Here is a 16,970-nt window from a genome sequence, read left to right as displayed (position 1 = left end):
AAAGCAATTCTTTAAAAATTCGAATTCAACAACAGAAATTTATAAAAGCACATACATAATTTAACATAGGCAACAATTAAGCAGAGTAATTAATGTTTGGCATAAAGGAAAAACTTAAAATGAATGCTTCGAATGTAATAACATTTGTCATGAAAATGCTGGATGTGAGAGAAAGTGCGTCTCCAAACAGGATATCTTGTAATGTGCTGGCAGACAGTCTGGGGAGGGGCGGGGTGAGGGTGATCATTTCAGCATTTTACTGTTTTTTCTTAAGTTGACAGCCAAATCAGGAGGCGTGAACCAATCAGATGCCGTGTCCAATTAACACCGCCGAGGTGTGTGCCTTTTCCGGCACGACGCCACCATCATGCCACGCTGTGTAAGAGTCACTGACAGCCGCCATCAGACGCCGCTTCACAAGTCTCTGCTGAACTCAACGTTACGTCTACAAAACAATTCATCACCTTTACTCAACAAAAACTCAGAAAGTTTAAATTCAGATGTACAAGAGATGGAAAACAAATCCGTATAGATTCATGATATTCACAAAAAGCAGCGTTACTTGACAGGAAGTTTCAATAGTATAAAAAGGCCTTTAAACAGGACAGAAGTCCAGATTTATAGGTTCAAAGAAAGAACGGAGAAGGCAAGAACAGGAAAGAGAGGACAAGAGGGCATTGCTTTCATTCGCTGCGTGGTAGCTTGACAAATGTTAGCATGAGCCTCTAAAGCGCTGTGACAACCGCCTGCTGAGAGCACAGTCTCGCTAATGTGTCTTGGCATGCCAGCTTCGTAATCACACATTTACATATGCAATGACCTACATTTGCATGTCAGATCGCACACTGTCCAGCCTGATTAACAGTGGGCACCTCCCTGCGTGGAGTCGCCCTGGGTGGCAGCAGAGGCCATGCGAGGGCGGAAGAGAGGGCTGGAGGGAGGGCGGCTTTTCTGGCAGCCAAGGGGCCGAGCTGCCAGGCAGGATTATGTCAGCCAGCGGCCCCGACATTAGACACTTCATTAGAGCTAATCTGTTTAGCAGTGGGCAGTGTATGTAAACTTCACAGGCCATTTACGGCACCTCTTCGCCCCCTGGCCTGGCCTTCAAAGGGCAGCCAGGCCGGGCCTGAGTGACGGGCCGTCTCATCTGTCGCACAATCAGAAGCTTCGAGCTGAAAGACAAGGCCACAGCGCACACACACTCACACACTCACACTCACGCGTTTACAGACATACAAAAAGGGAAACACAGTAATGACCCTGACCGAGGCAGGGGTCAGAGTCTGGATGAATCAGTTGCAGAGGGTCACACAGAGCGTTCTTTTTAAGGATTTCAGTCTGTGTGTTTGACGTGTTGGTGGAGATAAAGGATGAATGGTCGCGTACAGGTCTAATAATACCCACCAAGCACAAATGAGGGTTTTTGAAGGCAACAGTCAAAGTTTGCAAGCTGTTTTTGCGGACATTTCTTGGTACAATTTGCTCAAAAAAAGTCATGCATGTGGAACTTAGTCATGTGAAACCAAACACATGAACTGGATATGAGAGTTTACAGTAAGAGTCGTGTTTTAGGAATCAGAAAACTGTAAGAGTAAAGTGTGCTTGTAACCGTGAGCACAAGCACAGCCTTCATAAAAAGTATGTTTTTTACATGTTTGTGAAAACCATCACCTTGTCTTGGACGTTTCACAGATAATCTGTGGAAAAATAAATACATCAAAATCGAGCTTCTCTGCCTTCTCTCAATGCTAGCTGCAGAAATGCATCGCTCAGTCAGAAACAACCAATCAGAGCTAGAATGAGGTTCTTGCTGCTGTCCATCAAGCCTGTGTACGCGTCACTCCTTTTCTCCCCCTTGCTCTCTGCTAAACTGCAGCTTCTACCTGACAGTAGAGCTTGCCATGATAAACAGCTTTCCGGTAACGGCAAGTTTCTCAGCCATTAGCACACTGAGCAGTTCATGCACGAGTGTGATTGACAGCATTAAGACATTTCTCCTGGCTAAATAATAATTTAAAAAAGCATATTTCTACTTATAAAGTTACATGTTGTAGCTTAACGCACGATAAGCTACAGCATTTTGAAAGCAGGAACACCCAACCACACTTTTGAGGATAATTAACAGAATTTATGGATTAAATTTAACTTAAAGTCTAAAAATTCATCAACAGTAAAGAATTACTGACATTTTCGTAACAATTCACTCCTTAAAAATTTATGAGTGGCAACCAGAGATGGAAACAAAGAAAAACTCAAAACTCGAAGCACTCTTGCCTGGGACTGGAGTCACATGACCGATCCTTATCTCACGTATTCATGTGTGCAGATAAAGCAGCAGAAAGCCACAGACCACAGCCATGCCAGGGACGTGCAGTGAGCCTGTGAAAAGGTGCAGGGAAGCTTGCCAAATTTACTTTAAAAAGTTGTGCATGTTAGTGGTGGTTTCATAAAAAAGCGACCACAGAGACGCCTCAGGAACTGAACACTGAATTAAACACCACTTCAAAAACACTTAGTATGTCTATTACGACTTAATCTTGAATAAGCGGTTGAAAACAGGGTAGATTTGAAGTTAAGGGCTTCTTTCAAGCAGGTGCAACCAAATGCATCACTGCAGGAAAGCCCAAAGAAGAGAAAAGGAAGACGAGTATTCAACAGAGGAGTTGTTGGTCTTCATTTTAACTGAATTGTATAACAAAAAGATTACTGTTCCTTTGTAGGTCGAGTGATATTACTGTATTATGTTTGTATGGTGTAAAGAACTTAAAGCACTTTTGAAATATGATATACAAATAAATTTGACTTTGGATGTGATTGAACTGAGATCTATTTTCATTTCTAGTCCATTTGCATCACATCTTATATTCTGAACATTATCATTTGTAAACACGTGGATAAAAAACATTTAATTTTATTTCATTCTGTCATGCTGGAGGTGAGATTTGATCCATAAAATTCATATTTCAAAAAGCAAAATTTTGGTCATTCTCCATCAATAGGACACAAAAAAATATATATTTTTGCAAAAAAATAAATAAGAGTTTATTTGGAGGAAAAAATAATTGTTTATAATCAATGTCAATCTAAAATTAGTCCTCAACTTAATCAGAAATAATAATCGTTAGTGGTAACCCTAATACAAACCAGTGCTGTCCAGCCAAGAGGGTGGAGTGACTTTATGAAACTTGGACTGAAGGAGAAAAAAGTTGTTTTTTGAAGCTGGTGCTTAGGACAGAGCAGGACCCCAGATGTGTAGAACTACAATTTCTCTCAAACTTTTTGTTAAATCTCTGGTTTGTACCTTGAGATGTACTCAGTCTGCTCACATTGTTCTGTTTTGAGAAGGGGACAAACAGTCGTGGATGACGAGTTAGTGGCAGATCGGGCTAGGCATTGTGGGTAACGTCTGTGAGGGACAGAGTACACAAAACCGCCATGGGTAAGTCGGAGGCAGAGGAACTGACGGAGACGGGGGACAACACAGCGAGAGAGCGAGACGGAGAGGGAGCAGACAGACAGCTCATTGTTGAAGTGCGATACGAGCTGCCCAATAATGACACCATTGCCAAACACAACTGACAAGACGCATGGAGAGTGGAAGAGGGGATGCTCAAGACTGAAATATGGTGGGTGTGGTGGGGGACAAGCACCAGAGGGGAGAGGGTCTGATGTGACAGCCCAGCAGTGCCAGTAGCTGCCACACCAAGTCCAGCAGCAGCAGAGAGGCGCCGCCTTGCATGGGTAGACGGAGAAGCAGTCGAATCAACAAAGTTTGTTTGTGGGCTTTTTTTACTCACAATATACTGTAAATGTAACACTATAGATAAAAGGAAAAAACTCCAGCTCAAGAGACAAGATTTTTACAATGTGTTTGGGAAAACTAGAAATCATTTATTTACCTTTTTATGGGTTGCAATCTACTTTTTAAAGAATCTGTGTGTGGAATTCGTTAATCTAGGTTCAACAGGTAGGAAGTCAGGCTCTCATGCTCGTCTCGATCTAAGGTTGTCCTAACACCTAACAGTGCTGTTCTGCATTTCTGACAAAGAATAAGAAAGGTTTCATAAATCTCAAACCTTGCTTTAACGAATCTCTCTGCTTGGTTGACCACTCAAGTAGTATTTATTACTTTGAACTACTACCACTACAGAAGGGGGACGCAAAAAACGCTAAAGTTGCTGTTTAGTTTGGTGCCGGCAGAAAACTACAAAGCAGATATAAACTGTAACCTCATCGACAGCTTATGGCATCACTTGTGCAGGTTGTTGTTGAGAAACATGCTGAGGGTGGGTCTAAACCTGAGGAGATGGAGGTGATCTTGTCGACCATCATTCATCGTGTGTATACTGACCACTTGGTGTGTAATTCACAGCGTTCAGCTGCATTATGACCTGGTACATTATTTTCAATGGCCTCACATTTATTTTTTTTCATTACTGGATCAACAGACCATGTGGGAATGAAAACTTAGTCCTTTCAGTGATGCTCCTAATAGTTTTAAGAATTACTTCAGTTTGATAAAGGACATTATGTAATATATCTCGTGCCGCGACGTCTTTTCTAAAGATTATGTCAAAAAAATAACAGCAATCCTAAATACACCCATGAGACGACATTTCCAGGGTGGTTAGAGAATTATTATAATACATTAAAGCTTGAATATCCTTTCAAGTATTTAAAAAAAAAAAGTTCCCAACCCTGGTTTACATTGAAATCAAATAATGGAGTTAAAATGCTTTTCTTGGAAACATAAATAAATGTTTATTCTTTGTTTACCACATTGCTATATTGCAAAAAAAATTAAAAATCCCACATCCTAACTATGCAGCACCAGTTTATTTTACTTGGCAGCCAAGTGTTTTGCTCACTTGTTGTTTTTTTAATATCATTACTGACTCTATAAATTGTTGGAGAAGTTTACTATGACAAAACAGGGACAGTTCATATTCACCATTTTATGAATTAATAGTTCATAATCAACCAATATTTCTGTCTGCTGGATGAGAAGCAAAAGCAAAAAGTAAGATCAAGATTTTCATATCAGGTTTGGGTAGAGGATCAGATTTTCATTCTTGGGACTGTAAAGCTGAAAAAAAGAAATGTGCTACAGGTTATTTTATAGAGGAAGCAAATTTGAATTTAATAGAAAACGTATGGCATCACTACATGTGTTTCAGCCTACTGTATGTTTAAACCTCCATCTGATTTTCAGCATACATGCTTGTGGACGATGCATTTATAAACTACAAAACAAATATTTCAAAGTAGACATTGCATTCACCTTCACAGAACGTACCATTCAGCAAACTAGTTTGGATTTAATGCAAGTGACAAAGAGGGGGAGCAAAGAGGAAGAGATGTGTACAGCAACTGGCAGCAAGGGAGGGGACGGCTCCCACCCTCACCAGTCACCAGCCCCCTTGAGCGGGCACCATGCAATATTCATCCTCAGCCAGTCAGCCAGTGAGCCAGGCAGCGAAACCAGCAGGAATCACCCCAAAGGTGCTTCTCATTCTTCTCCCCTCCAATCGGCTTCCACAACCACAGCGCCTCGTCTCGGCGCTTCCTTCCAGTCAGATCTGCGCCTGTCAAACTGTGCAGTGACGGCTGAAATCTGATCTGAGGGGGCCTTCTCAGAAACCCTCCCACTCACTCAAGAGCAAATGCACCATTAAAAATGCACATCTTAGCGGCTCATCCCGTTTAACTAATGCATATGCATCATACCTCCGGGACCAAGAGAAATTATATTGCAAGCGATATAGAGTATCCTTTATCACATATACAATTCAGATTTCTTCAGGAGGAGGCTGGCGGGATTTTTTTTTTTTTCCTCTCTTTTTTTTCCCCCTGGCTGCCAAGAAAACTGAACCTTAGGAAAGTGAGAAACAGATACAGGACTTGTTGAAAGGCACCCATCTGGATGCTGCTTAGACAATCATCTACATAATCTAACTTTTTCCTTTCTCTCCCCCCTCGCCATCTCCCATTAAATGTGAAATCGGTTCAAACATGCTCTGTGTGAGTGAGAAAAAAAAAAAAAACATGATGCAACAGAGAAAGTTCACTGTGCATCTCCAACCCAGAGCATAAAAACAAGTCAGCCTAGAATTAACACTGATGTAAACTGCTAGAAATAGATTGAAAACCAGGGAGAGAAATCATTAAGCCAGAACAATAAACCATAATCAACTGCTGGGAGATCAGTAAGAAAAAAGAAATCCTCTGTTTTTGTGTTTGCGTAGGGGGAGTGTTGCCAAAGTCAAATTAATTATTAGAGCTTTTATCTGCAGTTCTTCTGTGTGCAGCCCAATTATCCTTAATTTTGCAATTAGAAATCTTAAAATAAATGAACCCCTTTGGCAATTTGAGTGTTAATGTTGCCATGCCCTTGCATACGCAGGAAAAACAACAACCAGTACTGGCCTATTTTTAGTGAGCTGCTGTGTTTTCCCAAAAAGAGCCGGCGTTTACTCTGGGGCATATGGATGAACCTCTTTGTTTAAAGTCTATTCAATACTTATGGAGGCAAAAACATCCTCCTGTAAAGAAATCAATGTGCCTGATGTTCGAGGGCGGTATTAAAACCCAACAATGACCACATCTGCACAGAGCGAGCTTGAGTTGTATCGAACAGAAGGAGGCACGCAGGAAGGCCAGACTCTGCCAACCTCCTGAGCTCTGATCAATACCAACAACTCAACATTCATCCGCCGCCGTCTGTCTCACAAGCAGGCTACAGTGGTGCGTGGCAAGATGAGACTGAAGGGTGCATCTTCACTGATCCGCAGGAAAAGAAACCGGCTTATTTAGCGTTTAAAAACTCTTCAAATGGAGGGAGAAGCACCTCGGTGTAAAATAAGAAATGATAAACTGTGCAAAAATAATTCTGACTCATTACAAGTGGAGAAAGCTTAAAATTAGAGACGCACCAATCAATTGTTTTTCCCTCAACAAAACCAATATCTGCATCACTTATAGGTTTGACCTCTAAAGGACAAACGTATGTTTTCTTCTTTGACTGAGGGAGAAGCTATGATTGATTTTTTTACATGTTTATTAACAATGACGCAGCCTGAAAATGTCAGGAGTTTTTAGTTTTGCCACATGTACTGACGGTCACATGACAAAGCGAAAAGCTTAGATTTCAAATTAATCAAAATATTTGGACTAATTTGAGGCGTCTTTGTTGCATGAGACAGAAAACTTACAAGTTAACCTAATCCACTGATTCGGACCAAAGTAAACAAACTGCAGGTGTGAAAAACACCAAAAATAGACGACTGTAATCTCTTATGGACACACCACTTATTATTCACTTATTATTATTCTTGTAGTTGCAGTCAACTAAACGTCTTTTAACTAGCAACTGAAATATGTCGTGTTCTTCCAGCTCAGACCTTTAAGTATCTATTCTGTTGTTTTCTATGAACTCATGATCCTGTTGAACCCCAGAACTTGTTTAATAATTCAAAACTTTGAATGTAATCCCAGGTCTCAGAGAAAGAGGACAGTGCCTCTAACTTAGGCCTAGATTTCTGAGCCACAAACATTCATATCTAACCACAAAAAAATGTAGAAAATGTATGGCTTTACATGAAATGTAACAAACTTATAACAATATGCGTACAAGCTGAAAATCTTTTCCGCTTTATAATAGTGTGAATCATGTATGGCAACAATCCAGGCCAACAAATGAGCCAGCGGTGGATTAAAAATGATCTGAGAACTTGGTGTTTTCCAACTATGCAGCTTGGCTTGTGTTGGTGCGAGTCTGTGTGAAGTGTTACCTGAGGTTGAAATACTGGCACGCCTGCTTGCTGTCCTTGTGGGTGCATATCCATATCCATGGTGTTAGGAGCTTGATCCTGTACACCTCTGGAAGAAAACACAAACAAACAGTTCCTTTAAAAACGCCACAAAACTCCTACAGCAATTCCAGTCAATCTCCACTGCCGATCACAGGCAGGCTAGTTAATGATTCCTGCCATGGGGTTTGGTTTCAGAGGAACTGGAGCCCACGTCACTGCCGTTGATTTGACACTCTTTGTCCCGACTCTCCTCAAGTTGCAACATGGACAAGCTGCAACAGCCAGTAAAAGCAACCTGAAGGGAGCATCGTAATGCTTCACCGCTTTCAGCCTGCTTTGAAGATATCTTCTTTGGAAATGATTTGTTTTATCAGTAACTGGTTTAAGCACATTCTGCAATTGTTTGTTTTTTGTTCTGAGGAAATGCAGGTCAGAGACTTAAGAGCACATAGGTGTATGTCATTGTTCTGTTTAAGTGCATGTTTAGGCATGTGACCGATAAGGAAGCAAGCTGCGTAAGAAAAGCGCTCATCTTGAAATAACAATTTAAAGAACTGGCAGGTTTAAAAAAAGAAAAAAACAGCATGAAAATGTTAATTTAGTTAACATCCTAGAAAATGCAACGATTACACAGAATAAAATTAACACAGATAAAAAAACACAGGATGCAGCACTTACACATCACCTGCAAATAAACACCTATGAGGTGTTGTGTCTATTGGTTTTCAATAGAAGCAATTAGAACCAGGAAACACACACACACACACACACACACACACACACACTCAAAACACACAGAGAAATAGGAACAGAAACATCAGTTTAAGTTATACTGCACTCTTACCACCTTGCTGATAATTAACCTGACTGATCAAATCTCTCTACAGTCCTTTGCAATATGGATATTGCACACAGTGATATTGTGATGACAATAAATTTGCAATGCATAGTGCAGCTCTATGACATTGATAAATTTCTTTGAAAATTCATGTAATCTGACGTAGTTCTAAATTTCACACAGTACATTTTCTTAGTTTTAGTAATTCAGTGTAATTACAGAGAATACGTGTCTGTCCACAATTATATCAACTGACATCAGTTTAAGATGTTTGCTGATATAATTAATGTAGAATAAAACACACACACACACACACACACACACGCACACACACACACACACACACACACAAACGCCATGTTATTTTACAACTCAACTGACCTTCAAGCCTTTTGTTGTAATTTTTCTAAGCTTTGTGTTTTGATAGGCTGAGACTGGCATCATTACTCTTTTCTCAAACCTCTCTCTGTTTCTGGCTGAGTGACAAAATAAGCAGTGTGAGTTTTGTATCTCACGTTAATGAGATCGATTACAGCTGCTGTGTTCTGAGGACCCTAATTTACAGTCAACAAATGGAAAAAAAAAAAACATGAAAATCAGCAACTGATTTACAAGTGAATCTGACCCAAAACAGAGCAAATTCTGCTTAAGGTGCAGCTACTGTCGAAATTCCTAAAATTCAGCTTTCCTTTTGCCAAAAAGCAATAAAAAAGAATGAGACATACATAAACTATACTTTCTAAAACATTGGTGTCAAGAGTGTAAAGTGAGTTCAGTGGTATTTCAGCAATGTGGGTAGCAAATAGTGAGAAATGATAAAGGTTTTATCGTCAATTACTCATACAAAAGGATCAACTGTGGCCTTAAAACTTTGTTAAAAATAGTTTGGTGTGCAGAAGAAATACAAACTCAGTCTGTTATAATATGTGATAAGCATGATCTGTTTCCTTTTTATCACGTCAAGATTTTTTTAACAGGATCAACAAAAACTTAAAAGACTGACAGCCATAACCTGGTATCCATTTCTTTAGTGCATCCTTTCTTTAATAAAAAAAATGGATGAGGTTTCCGTTACACTTTTATTTTTATCTAAACAAATTCAGGTTGAGGAAGTGAGCAGAGGGAGGGAAAATGCATTTCTTTCCATGCCACCTGTAGACTAACTATTTTCTCACGTTACATAACCTAATGCAAGATTCAAGCTATGTTTCCTCACATTAGTCCCAAATTCAAATTAGGAAGCAAATGGCAGAGGACAAAAACAAGGAAACAGAATGAGGCAAAAACTGAGAACACATATTTATCTCCTTCTAGATATATTTTAATTCATCCACCTTTTTGATGCACACTGCATTTCATTTCCCAAACTTCTCTAACTCTTAGGACGTGGTTTTGCTTAAACATTTTCTCAAATCGTGTCTATTTTTTTATTTCATACTTCCTCATGTCCCAACAAACAAAATGTTTCAAAATGTGCACTCCATTAAAGATAATTGGCGCTTTTAAAACGCTTCTCTCACGACTACAGTTGTAGACAAGTTGTAACAAGCGCCGCATCAAGGTATACCAAGGTTTTTTTACGGTTACAAAACCACAAAAGCAGCAAACTGATTGGAATTTATAGAGTAAGGCAGCGGTAATCTGACTGGGAGAGTGCAGCAACTGGTGGGGGAGGGGGAGAGCACAAACATGCCTATTTTAAAATATTTCAGACCAAGAAACACAAACAGTCATGGTGTAGAAACCAAAGAAGCAAGACCCATCATCTTACTAAAGCAATTACAAATTTTAAACCAAAACCCACTAAAACAAACTCCAGGCTCTCTCCCGACACAAACTAAATAAGAAACAAATACCAGCTTGTTGGTTAATAAGGAACCAACTAATGTTTTTAAATATAAATATAAAGTCGTGCAGTTTTTGAATTTTCACAAGAAAGTGACACTAAAAGAAGCAGTGAACATTTTTTAAGACCATTTCTCTTTCCTCATTTTCCACAAACATCAAATTCATGCAGAAAAACATTTTTTCCCCCCATAGGATTTTATTTATTCTAAAACATGAGCACCAAAACAAATGGTGGTTCTTTAAAAATAAATGTCATAGAATTTATCAAAAATTATAAGTTCTTTTGAAAAGTTGTGTTATATTTGCGTCTGTAAACAAGTTTTATTTAGCTGGACTGAGGGTAAAAATGGCTCTTTGGACTGGAAAGATTGCAGATTCACTTCTCATCCTTATTCAGTCCAAAGTAGCAACTGCACTGGACATCGCTTGAATGTAATATTTGGTAGGAAATTATATTTCAGGTGCAGTTACTTCACATCCTGCATGCTAGCAGAATATCTGGCCAGTTGACTTTTACTGCCCCTAATGCCAAAATCTGATGTATATTTCACCGGCTGAGAAACTAAATCTCATTGAAAGTGTTGAGAATGTTGCAATGATGGAAAAAGAAAAAGAAGAAGGAAGAAAATGTGTGTTAATTATAATCAATATTGTCCCAATTACCAATATCATAATAATAAAATATGCAGGCCAGACATTAAATGCTGTAAAAAAGATTTCGAAGTGAAACGGGGCTGGAACGATTAATCGGATTGAGGAATCAATTATTGAAATAATCATTGACTATTTGAGTAATCGTTAACTGGAGTAGGCAGACTCAAAAGAACGTCATTTGCTGAAAGAAAACTTATTCAGAGCAGTAATTAACACAAAAATGAACAGAATTTTCTTATTAAAAAAGGAACTGAATTATTTAATTTCATATTTTAATGTATTTAATTTAAAAATGGCTTAAGTGGTTAAATGAAAAATCTGTAAAATGTGCAATTTCTTTTATCCAATTAATCGATTAATCATTAGAATAATTACTGCAGCCCTGGCCATTTCACTGTGTCCAAAGTTTCTCTTATTTCTACAAAAAGATTTTTCATATCGAGTGATGGAAAAATTAAATACGAGAACAAACAAAAAACAAAAAAAGAGCAGGCCACAGCAGGGATGACGAAGGACAGAGTGCAACAGATGCACAACTGAGGAAAAAATGCTGGAAGAGGGAAAAGGGTTCACTGGTAACCCTGATGAGTTTGTGGTCCTGAGAGAGCGCGCGGAGCTGTGCACCACAGAAGTTGGCACTGGCTTTAGCTCCGTTTTAATCCCCATTTCCTGCCTCCTGCATTATTCATTTAAAACTGGAGAACAGGAAAAAACACAAAATGAGGGTGATGATGATAAAATAGGTGGATTGAGGCTAACTGGGAGAGAGTGGGGAAGTAGCAGGGTCCTGGCATCGGGACGCTCTAAAGAGAACAGTGCTAAATCAGCTCGCAATCTGGGAGACAATATGAAGATAAACCAACTAGTCTGGCTTTGAGGAAGAGAAAGAGTGAAGGGCAAGTACGGGGGTGAACAAGAGAGAGGAAAAATGCAATGTGACACTATCTGGCCCGGGTGTAGGATGGGGAAGAATCAAAGCCACCTTTGAGGAGCCAGAAGACGACAGTGAAAGTGCTGGAAGTGTGGTGTCCATGATTACAAGAAATGGAGAAACCTTTGAGTCTGCGCTCATAAAAGCCTACCCCAGGCCTCCTCTCAAACCCTTGCCTGACGAACGCTGATGATACACAAAGAGAAAAAGAGACGGAGAGAGAGGAAGAAAGCCTCTAATGATGGAGGGGTCCGGATACTACAGAAGCGGCACACTTTTCAATTCATTTTAATCACTATTCAAAATCATTAGCCCAAATGTGCAAGCACTCGTGTTCATTGGGCAATGAGCGGAGAGAGAGACAGAGAGGGGGAGAGGACCAATTACACCTCAGCATGCAAGGCCCTTTTTGAGGTCTTTTAGTAGGATGGTCCAAGAATTGACAGAATAGAAAATGAAGACAGGATATTTTTCACTGTCTTTCAATCTATGAGGACTGGGGGGGTGGGGGAAACAGAGAAAACAGCGAGTGATGAAAGAAGAAGTTCTGAAAAAGGCACTGAAAACCAAGTTCAACCACTCCTTTAAATCCTAAAATCTGCAAAACTTTTACAAGTATTAAAGAATCTTAAACAGTGAAAGGATCCACACAACATTAGTAAGTAATCCAAGTCCCAACTAGAAAACAGGAGATTGCTGATCAGAAATTTGTGACCTTTTTTCAATCTCCGATGCCGATTTTAGAAGATTTCTTTTGAACAGTACAATACACTCGCCCCTGTTTGTGGTTCAATATTTGAGGACTTTTTTTGCGTAGAGCATATCTAAAATATGTGAAAGAAAATGCAGCTTGGAAAGTTGAGATATTTCAGTGCAATGCAACTCAACGTGCTATTGGCTAGTTTGTCAAGCAGCAGAAACATTCATCTTCCTTACCGTTGATTGGCTGCACCGCCAAGAGCAGAAATACAGAAGTCTGTTAGCTTCAGGCGGTTTCTTCTGTACATGTTAATGCATATTGAGGTATATTCTGTGTTTGAACTATTAAAATAGGCAGTTATAAGAATTGCTTGAGGGGGTCTCATGTATTAGTGGATTGTGGCTGTAGTATCCATGGTGGAAACCGTCGTGGCACCACCACAGAAGGTAGCATTCACTTTCTGCAAGAGGAATGATTGGCTGGTTCACAAACACCAGCCAATAGCGGCTCGAGCAGCACTGAATTTCGGTACTTCAGCTTTCCAAACTGCATTATATGTTATCTCTAATACTTTAGATGCATTCTACCAAAAAATCTGCAAAAAGGCAAAATTGGAAGAAAAAACTTAAGTCATTTAGTGAAACCTTGTCACTTTCTTTAACTTTTTCTTTGGGTGCTTTTTAAATCTGCATAAACAACTTGTTCTTTCAAACATATGTTCTGACTTTAGCAAAAGAAAAAAAATTGGATGGAGGTCAGAGGTGCTTTGCTTCTGAAAAAGACAATACAGTACCAGTAACTGTTTAAATTTTCCATTGGAGCCAAAAGACCTATACCCAACACACATTGTAGCACTTTATTTTCTTTAACAGTTAAAATAAAATATACACTGTATATAGTTTTATACCTTTTAAAGCTCTTAGAAATAAAACCTAAACTATCATATCACATTTAAATGGCAATATCTACCTTAAGAAACAATATTTTGTGGTATGTAAAGATGGTAAAAAGTAAAGATTCAGCAGCTGTTAGGAGTATAAATGTATCTCTAAAAATAAAGCATATCCTTTTTTATGAGTTTACTATTCTTTTGCAGGATGACTAGTTCTTATCACATTTAATTCATTTTCAAGACAACAGAACTATGTTGCCCATAACAGCTTTTTGCTATAAACACTTTTTTTGCTCTTTTTAATTTTCAGAACCTCATAGNCCCCCTGGCTGCCAAGAAAACTGAACCTTAGGAAAGTGAGAAACAGATACAGGACTTGTTGAAAGGCACCCATCTGGATGCTGCTTAGACAATCATCTACATAATCTAACTTTTTCCTTTCTCTCCCCCCTCGCCATCTCCCATTAAATGTGAAATCGGTTCAAACATGCTCTGTGTGAGTGAGAAAAAAAAAAAAAACATGATGCAACAGAGAAAGTTCACTGTGCATCTCCAACCCAGAGCATAAAAACAAGTCAGCCTAGAATTAACACTGATGTAAACTGCTAGAAATAGATTGAAAACCAGGGAGAGAAATCATTAAGCCAGAACAATAAACCATAATCAACTGCTGGGAGATCAGTAAGAAAAAAGAAATCCTCTGTTTTTGTGTTTGCGTAGGGGGAGTGTTGCCAAAGTCAAATTAATTATTAGAGCTTTTATCTGCAGTTCTTCTGTGTGCAGCCCAATTATCCTTAATTTTGCAATTAGAAATCTTAAAATAAATGAACCCCTTTGGCAATTTGAGTGTTAATGTTGCCATGCCCTTGCATACGCAGGAAAAACAACAACCAGTACTGGCCTATTTTTAGTGAGCTGCTGTGTTTTCCCAAAAAGAGCCCGCGTTTACTCTGGGGCATATGGATGAACCTCTTTGTTTAAAGTCTATTCAATACTTATGGAGGCAAAAACATCCTCCTGTAAAGAAATCAATGTGCCTGATGTTCGAGGGCGGTATTAAAACCCAACAATGACCACATCTGCACAGAGCGAGCTTGAGTTGTATCGAACAGAAGGAGGCACGCAGGAAGGCCAGACTCTGCCAACCTCCTGAGCTCTGATCAATACCAACAACTCAACATTCATCCGCCGCCGTCTGTCTCACAAGCAGGCTACAGTGGTGCGTGGCAAGATGAGACTGAAGGGTGCATCTTCACTGATCCGCAGGGAAAAAAAACGGCTTATTTAGCGTTTAAAAACTCTTCAAATGGAGGGAGAAGCACCTCGGTGTAAAATAAGAAATGATAAACTGTGCAAAAATAATTCTGACTCATTACAAGTGGAGAAAGCTTAAAATTAGAGACGCACCAATCAATTGTTTTTCCCTCAACAAAACCAATATCTGCATCACTTATAGGTTTGACCTCTAAAGGACAAACGTATGTTTTCTTCTTTGACTGAGGGAGAAGCTATGATTGATTTTTTTACAAGTTTATTAACAATGACGTAGCCTGAAAATGTCAGGAGTTTTTAGTTTTGCCACATGTACCGACGGTCTCATGACAAGGCGAAAAGCTTAGATTTCAAATTAATCAAAATATTTGGACTAATTTGAGGCGTCTTTGTTGCATGAGACAGAAAACTTACAAGTTAACCTAATCCACTGATTCGGACCAAAATAAACAAACTGCAGGTGTGAAAAACACCAAAAATAGACGACTGTAATCTCTTATGGACATACCACTTTAAAAAGCTGAACTGTCCCTTTAAGAACCCAGGTTCTTAAAGTCTGTATTTATTTTCCAAAACGGATATTTTAGTAAATATTTATTACTATTATTATTATTGTAGTTGTAGTCAACTAAACGTCTTTTAACTAGCAACTGAAGCATGTTGTTTTCTTCCAGCTCAGACCTTTAAGTATCTATTCTGTTGTTTTCTATGAACTCATGATCCTGTTGAACCCCAGAACTTGTTTAATAATTCAAAACTTTGAATGTAATCCCAGGTCTCAGAGAAAGAGGACAGTGCCTCTAACTTAGGCCTAGATTTCTGAGCCACAAACATTCATATCTAACCACAAAAAAATGTAGAAAATGTATGGCTTTACATGAAATGTAACAAACTTATAACAATATGCGTACAAGCTGAAAATCTTTTCCGCTTTATAATAGTGTGAATCATGTATGGCAACAATCCAGGCCAACAAATGAGCCAGCGGTGGATTAAAAATGATCTGAGAACTTGGTGTTTTCCAACTATGCAGCTTGGCTTGTGTTGGTGCGAGTCTGTGTGAAGTGTTACCTGAGGTTGAAATACTGGCACGCCTGCTTGCTGTCCTTGTGGGTGCATATCCATATCCATGGTGTTAGGAGCTTGATCCTGTACACCTCTGGAAGAAAACACAAACAAACAGTTCCTTTAAAAACGCCACAAAACTCCTACAGCAATTCCAGTCAATCTCCACTGCCGATCACAGGCAGGCTAGTTAATGATTCCTGCCATGGGGTTTGGTTTCAGAGGAACTGGAGCCCACGTCACTGCCGTTGATTTGACACTCTTTGTCCCGACTCTCCTCAAGTTGCAACATGGACAAGCTGCAACAGCCAGTAAAAGCAACCTGAAGGGAGCATCGTAATGCTTCACCGCTTTCAGCCTGCTTTGAAGATATCTTCTTTGGAAATGATTTGTTTTATCAGTAACTGGTTTAAGCACATTCTGCAATTGTTTGTTTTTTGTTCTGAGGAAATGCAGGTCAGAGACTTAAGAGCACATAGGTGTATGTCATTGTTCTGTTTAAGTGCATGTTTAGGCATGTGACCGATAAGGAAGCAAGCTGCGTAAGAAAAGCGCTCATCTTGAAATAACAATTTAAAGAACTGGCAGGTTTAAAAAAAGAAAAAAACAGCATGAAAATGTTAATTTAGTTAACATCCTAGAAAATGCAACGATTACACAGAATAAAATTAACACAGATAAAAAAACACAGGATGCAGCACTTACACATCACCTGCAAATAAACACCTATGAGGTGTTGTGTCTATTGGTTTTCAATAGAAGCAATTAGAACCAGGAAACACACACACACACACACACACACACACACACACTCAAAACACACAGAGAAATAGGAACAGAAACATCAGTTTAAGTTATACTGCACTCTTACCACCTTGCTGATAATTAACCTGACTGATCAAATCTCTCTACAGTCCTTTGCAATATGGATATTGCACACAGTGATATTGTGATGACAA

At 39.2% G+C, this 16,970-nt stretch overlaps 1 protein-coding gene across 1 annotated transcript in view; it reads right to left on the bottom strand.

Annotated features, from left to right (window-relative positions):
• The window catches only part of nek7 (NIMA-related kinase 7), a 52,100-nt gene extending 44,188 nt beyond the window's left edge, over positions 1-7,912 (bottom strand). Inside the window, exon 1 of the mRNA XM_007574239.2 lies at positions 7,791-7,912. Within this exon, the coding sequence (XP_007574301.1) occupies positions 7,791-7,850 (60 nt within the window). The 5' untranslated portion in view covers positions 7,851-7,912. The remainder of the gene's footprint in view (positions 1-7,790) is intronic.
• Positions 7,913-16,970: the final 9,058 nt, after the last annotated feature.

Source organism: Poecilia formosa, unplaced genomic scaffold (assembly GCF_000485575.1).
Source record: "Poecilia formosa unplaced genomic scaffold, Poecilia_formosa-5.1.2 Scaffold347, whole genome shotgun sequence".
Lineage (NCBI taxonomy): Eukaryota > Metazoa > Chordata > Actinopteri > Cyprinodontiformes > Poeciliidae > Poecilia > Poecilia formosa.
This window is presented reverse-complemented; position numbering and strand designations above follow the sequence as displayed.